Source organism: Palaemon carinicauda, chromosome 40, assembly GCF_036898095.1.
Source record: "Palaemon carinicauda isolate YSFRI2023 chromosome 40, ASM3689809v2, whole genome shotgun sequence".
Lineage (NCBI taxonomy): Eukaryota > Metazoa > Arthropoda > Malacostraca > Decapoda > Palaemonidae > Palaemon > Palaemon carinicauda.
In genome coordinates this window covers 55,633,335-55,640,834 of record NC_090764.1, presented here as the reverse complement: position 1 = coordinate 55,640,834, position 7,500 = coordinate 55,633,335, and the positions used below count along the sequence as shown (strand labels likewise).

The 7,500-nt window shown below is 32.4% G+C and overlaps 1 protein-coding gene across 1 annotated transcript; it reads left to right on the top strand.

Annotated features, from left to right (window-relative positions):
* Positions 1-1,981: 1,981 nt before the first annotated feature.
* Positions 1,982-2,694, top strand: LOC137631914 (uncharacterized). The gene is made up of 2 exons (XM_068363917.1): positions 1,982-2,213; positions 2,384-2,694. Exons 1-2 carry the CDS (start codon positions 1,982-1,984, stop codon positions 2,692-2,694), a joined length of 543 nt encoding a protein of 180 aa, XP_068220018.1.
* Positions 2,695-7,500: the final 4,806 nt, after the last annotated feature.

Here is a 7,500-nt window from a genome sequence, read left to right as displayed (position 1 = left end):
CTATGACGATGCTGTGTAATAAATAATTTCTTGTAATAAGAACTAGTAAAAATCCCATGTATTCACACACAAAATCTTGATTTATTTTCTAACTGTGCAGTACTATTCTAGTGTGATTTACCTTGATAGCAAACTTGAAACTTTTTTAAAACAAGGTTCGTGGAAAGGTGCCGTATGGTTATCGAGACTTCCAATTTCTGAAACTATTTACAGTGAAATGCTCATATCAAAGTTTCACCGCTTGCGTATATCAGATCTCTTAATTTGACCGTTTTTAAGGTCCCTAGTCTTTTAAATCTAGCCAAGAGCCTCATTTTCACAAAAAGGAAATAATCTTTTAATTGCGATATGTTTTATAATTGGCTAGGTTTTATTCCCGAGCAGAATCACATAAGGCATCAGTTGTTCTTCTCAGGCTCCTTTATAAGTATAGTCCCCACAGAAGTACAGACTTGAGGCCTCCTGCTGAACACACTGATTTTCATATATATATATATATATATATATATATATATATATATATATATATATATATATATATATATATATATATACATATATATATATATATATATATATATATATATATATATATATATATATATATATATATATATATATATATATACATATATATATATATATATATATGTATATATATATATATATATATATATATATATATATATATATATATATATTTATATATATATATATATATATATATATATATATATATATATATATTTACTGTATACACACAGGTATATATGCATATATATACTCATTTATATACATACACACATAAATATACATATGTATATATATATATATATATATACTTATATATATATATATATATATATATATATATATATATATATATATATATATATATATATATATGGCAATATATGTATGAGCGTATGTTCCCGGTAGGCGCGCAGGCCGTCAGTACGATAGGGCTGAAATTCGGCACGGAGATGGATTTTCACCTAGGGAAGGTCATGACATATGTTTGGAGCCCGGGAGCCCGAAATTCCTAATTAGATTAGACAATCACAATTATTTAGTTGGTATTTTTGGTGAAAATACTCAATGCTTGCAGCCTGTATATTGTCAAAATAGGTGCCTGCATAGATGGTGCCCTGTGAAGAAACTTTTCATAACTTCATGTGTAAAACACCCCTGACTCTTAGCTCCTAGAGACTGGTATAGAAACCGAGTGTATGTATGTTAAAAAGATAGCTCAAAGGTGAAAATCACACTTGATAATTTTTCAGCCATTTCACTTCATCAATCCACAAAAAAAGTTGATTACCACAGTAGGGGAGCTAGTAATAACATTTGTATTGCTTTTCCTTTGCAGCCGCAGTTAAAGTCCATAGTAAAAAATGCCACCTAAGAAAAGATAAACGATTGGACGAAAGACCAAGGCAGCTTCGCATGTTTCAGAAGCAAGGTCAAATGGCTCTAATAGGCTTGAGGAAATGTGCACTAGAGCAGCCAGTGCCAGGACAGCTGAGGGTCAAGCACAGAGAGAAGCCAGCCTTAAAGACCAGCTGACAAGAGTACCCACAGCGTGAAACCAACTACCGAACCAATAATTTAGCCAACATTGTGTCAGAAAAGGAACCGATGCTCACGCCGGATCAGCGATCAGCCTATGAACCAGTCTTGGAGCATGTCGAAAATGGCACTGGGTGCCTCCTCTTCTTGGATGCACCAAGTGGGACTGGGAAAACTTTCCTGATCAACCTTCTCTTGGCCAAGATTCGTGGGTAGAAAAAAAATCGTTCTTGCATTTGCATCTTCCGGGATTGCGGCAACCCTTCTTGATGGAGGATCCACAGCTCCCTCGGCACTGAGACTACCTCTGAATCTCGCCCAGGGAGAGGTTCCATTGTGTGATATCTCTAAAGGGACCGGTCATGCCAGAGTACTTCAGAAATGCTCAATCATCACCTAGGACGAATGCACCATGGCCCACAAGCAGGCCCTTGAAGCTCTTAATGCTACCCTTCAAGATCTGCGAAACAACAAGTTTCAGATGGTAGCTGTTACTGTCCTTCTGGCAGGGGACTTTCAGCAAACCTTGCCTGTCATTCCAAGGTCTACGATTGCTGACGAGCTCAATGCCTGCCTCAAAGCATCGTTCCTGTGGAGTGTCAAAGCCCTGACTTTGACCACTAACATGAGGATCCAGTTGTCTGGTGACTCCTCCGCTGGACTTTTTTTCAAAAAATGGGGAATGGCAAAGGGCAGGTCGAACCTGAGGAAGGGCTAATCTAATTTCTGAGCAACTTTTGCACTCTGGTCAAATCTGCTGATAACCTGATGGACAGAGTATTTCCAAACATCCTGCAAAACTACTAAAAACCAGATTGGATTTGCGAGAGGGCAATCCAGGCCACCAAGAAAGCATCAGTCGCCAACCTCAATCTTCAGGTACTGAGATTGGTGCCAGACAACGAGAAGTCCTACGACCCCAGCAAAATAGTCAACTACCCAACCGAATTTCTAAACTCTTTGGACTCTCCAGGATGTCCTCCCCATGTCCTGAACCTCAAAGTTGGAGCCTCGAAATTTCATCTTCGAAACCTGGACAGTCCAAAACTCTGCAACAGAATGCGACTCATCATCAAAATCCTGCATTCGAACTTCTTCGAAGCAATGATCTTGACTGAGTGTTGAACTGCCGACAATATTTTCATCCCACGAATTCCAATCATCCCTAATGATCTGCCTTTCAGTTTCAAGCACTTGCAGTTCCCAATCAGGTAGGCTTTTGCCATGGCCATCAATAAAGCCCAGGGACTGTCTCATAGAGTGGCTAGCATCAACTTAGAGTAACCATGCTTTTCTCACGGGAAGCTTTATGTGGTGTGTTCAAGAGTGGGCTCTCCAGAACGAGTGTACAATTTTGTCACGAGGGAAAAACGAAGAACATAGTTTATGAAAAGACTCTCCAGTGAATGATAGGAATTTTCCATTTCTTTCCATGTATTCATGATGCTTCCTTTTGATATTCATTTCCAAGGATGTTATTTGTTTTGTTAGATACTCACAATTAAGGTCGTGGTATTGTATTCAATTGTGGCTTGATATATATGTATTTTCGCAACAAACTAGTTGTTACACGTGGGGCGGGTAACCGCTTAGCATATATATATATATATATATATATATATATATATATATATATATATATATATATATATATATATATAATCATTATTACTAGCTAAGCTACAGGCCTAGTTGGAAAAACAGGATGCTATATCCAATGAGCTCCAATAGTGGAAAATAGCTCAGAGGAATGGGAATAAGAAAATAGATAAACTACAGCACAAGAGAAGTGATCAACAACTAAAATTAACGATTCAAGAACAGTAACAACATTAAAACAAATCTTTCATATATAAACTATAAAAACTTGAAATAAAACAAGAGGAAGAGAAATAACATAGAACAGTGCTCATGAGTGTACCTTCAAGCAAGAGAACTCTACCCAAAGGCAAGGGGAGATCATATTACATAAGCCATAGCACTACCATGGACTGGAGAACAATGGTTTTATTTTGGAGTGTCCTCCTAGGAGAGCTTCTTAGCATATCTAAAGAGTCTCTTCTACCCTTGCCAAGGGGAAAGCAGCCACTAAACAATTACATTGTAGTAGTTAACATCTTAAGCAAAGAAGAATTGTTTGTTAATCTCAATTTTGTCAGGTGTATGAAGACAGAGGAGAATGTGAAAATAATAGGCCAGACTATTTGGTGTATGTGTAAGGGTAGGAAACATGAGCCGTAAACAGAGAGAGGGGTCCAATGTAGTATTGTTTGTCAAGTAAAAAGACCCAATAACTTTCCAGCGTTATTATCTTAACGGGCGGCTGGTGATCTGGCTAACTTGCTACTTCATGTATATTTCATATATATGTATATATACTCATATATATTACATACATATGATATATGTATATGTATATACATATATATATAAATATATATATATATATATATATATATATATATATGTGTGTGTGTGTGTGTGTGTGAATATGTATATGTATATATATATACATATATATATATATATATATATATATATATATATATATATATATGTATTGCATATATTGCATATATATACATATATATACATATATTATATATGTATATATATACATACATACATACATATATAAATATATACATACACATATATATATAGATGTATTTATATATATGGCATGTACATATATATATATATATATATATATATATATATATATATATATATATATATACATATATATATATATATATATATATATATATATATATATATATATATATACATATATATATATATATATATATATATATATATATATATATATACACACACATATATATATGTGTGTATATATATATATATATATATATATATATATATATATATATATATATATATATATATATATATATATTTATGTGTGTGTATATATATATATATATAAATATATATATATATATATTTATGTGTGTGTATATATATATATATATATATATATATATATATATATATATATATATATATATATATATATATATATATATATATATATAGCTCACACAGATAATTCATATTAAGTAACCGGATCTTGGGCGTACGGTGACATAGCCTGTCTGTTCGTTTTCTTTACGATCTTTATTCTACTTGTCACGATCACCGATAAGTTTAATTGGCCATTCGGATAGTGCTTCGATCACACTTATAAACACTGGGAGAATAGTAATGAAATAGGTTTTAAATTGAATGTAAATTAGATTAACTTGTTGTGAATATAAACTTTCATACATTACTGTAGGCTGACCTTAGTAATAAAGAAAAGATTAAAAAAAAAAAAAAAAAAGCTGCAAATTCTTAAACGGATGTGTCGGTAAATTAATATTTTCCTCCTTTGAATAAAACTAATGATCTTGCTAATGCAGAGTGATTTGAAAAGGTCCTAATCATGATCTTGAGGATGGAAGCAAGTGAATTCTATCGACTACTTGCACAGCAATATGCTGTTTTAAAACAAATTTTGCTAAATAATTTGTTCTTAAATTTTCCATTCCAAACATATCATTGGTAATTTTTAACAAACACAGAAAGACAAGACTCACTTCATTTCTGATATATATCATTCGAGTATCTTCAATTTATATTATCTAATCAGAATTTTCCTACCTCAGCTGTTAGTAAATAAACCACAACAAGCTAAACTGATTAAAATGGAGTGTTAAATCATGTATGCATTAGGCCACTAACGGGATACATTCCGAGGATAATCGATAACATGCAAAAACTAAAAAGGAGCCAAACATTTGCCATTTACTTGGTAGTTTCTTATCGGTAGTTACAGAGAAAACAGCATTAGACTATATAAATATAGCGCTACCCTCAGCAGGAACCTTAATTGTCGTCACCCGAATAAATTTTATTGTTGCGGATAGCCTTCACAAATAGCCACTTAAATTTACGACCAACAACAACTAGCGCTCCTCTTGAAACAAAGCAACACGCTCATCTGTTATGTCTTCGTTTGTCTAAAATTTACAATAAATTACTTTTTTCCCGCGGTTTTTACCATGTTCATGACACAAAGAATAATGCTCGACCGGTATCTGCAGTGGTAAATGAAGTTCAAGCACCGATTAACAACCACTTTGCGTTATGATACCTATTTAACTGTCTCTTTTAAGGCATTCTTATCAAACTGAAGATATCTAAATATGTAACATTCATTGTAAAACTTCTATTAATTGCATCACCTTGTTTTATGTACGACTAAAACTGCGCAGTTATGAAAGATTAATAGACTTAAATACACATTATATATATATATATATATATATATATATATATATATATATATATATATATATATATATATATATATATATAATATATATACCCTCAAATCTGCATTCATTGTTCAATGGGAAAGGCAAACCTTTAGGCTGTGTATGACATTAAGGAAGGTTTATATATGAAATGTCTATTTTAATGATATTACTGTTCTAAAACCATCTTATTTTCAATGTTCAATACTTCCTTGTGGATTATTTATTTCTCTACTTCCTTTCCTCTATGGGATATTTTTCCTTTTTGGAGCCGTTGGGCTTATAACAATTCTGCTTTTCCATCTAGGTTTGTAGATTTGATAATAATAATAATAATAATAATAATAATAATAATAATAATAATAATAATAATAATAATAATAATAATGATAATAATAATAATAAATGAGAAACTAAATCTTCCTCATTCCTGTTTCCCTAAGGCTAAAGTGACTAGTTTAGCTCTTATGTCTCGTGAAATTAAAACGCTCTTGATGGACCTTGATGCCTATGGAGGTGTAGACCCAAATGGTATTTTCTCTTCGTGTCTTATAGATTTCTTAGCTTCTAAGTTATCTAAATTTCTTCCGCAAGCAAGAAAGAAGAGGTTCTTTTTGCACATGACGGAAAAAATAGATATTTTTGTTGATTACCACCTAATTTTCATAACTTCCATATCATCTAAAGCTTTTGAACGTCTTTTGGCTAAACTTCTAAACTTTTGAAGTATGTAATCTGTCCTCTAGTTGGCAATTCAGCTTTCCCTAAGTCCTTGAAGCATGTGATGACCTTACAATTTCCAATGCTTTATAGCAATCCCTTGACTGAGGCCAGGAAGTAGGCATGAGTGTCATTTATTTTAGTGCTGCCTTTGACTGTGTTCATCATTTGGACCTTGTTTTAAAGCTCAAACAGCTAGGAGTAGGTGGGTCTTTTCATAGCAGCATTATAGAATTTTTGAGTAATAGATTGCAAATAGTAGTTGTTGATGGGCACATTAGTGAGTATAGGAATGTTATATTCGGTGTTCCTTTAGGTAGTGTTCTTGGCCCATTTCTTTTCATACTATAAACATAATTATGTAGTTTGGTCTAGATCTGACATGGAAGAATCCTAAAATTAGTGCACGGTTTAAATTATATGGAATGAAGTTGAACCTATAAGTAGGTCGGGACTAGTGGCTCCTTGACATCTAGATCTCTGCATTGACATTTCTTCTTTAACTATATACAACTCTCTCTAAAATTTTAGGTGTGATTCTTGACAAAAAATTTACTTTTGAGAAATACTTACGATCTGTTACTTCTCCAATTGCACAAAAAAAAAAAAAAAAAAAAAAAAAAAAAAAAAAAAAAAACCGGGCTCATTCAGGAGATCAATCTATCCTAAAGAATGCTTTCAATTTTTTTCATTCTACAGTCTTTCGAGTATTTTTCTTCTTTAGTCTTCCACTTCTGAATTTTATTTTAATTTCTTGTTCATAACTCAGGCACCGTCACTCATCTAGTTCTTTATGCATGTTGCAAAAGATTTTTCATAATTCTAACCATCCTTTACATTCAGATCTTCGCAAACAGTACCATACTTTACGTAATATTAGGGATCC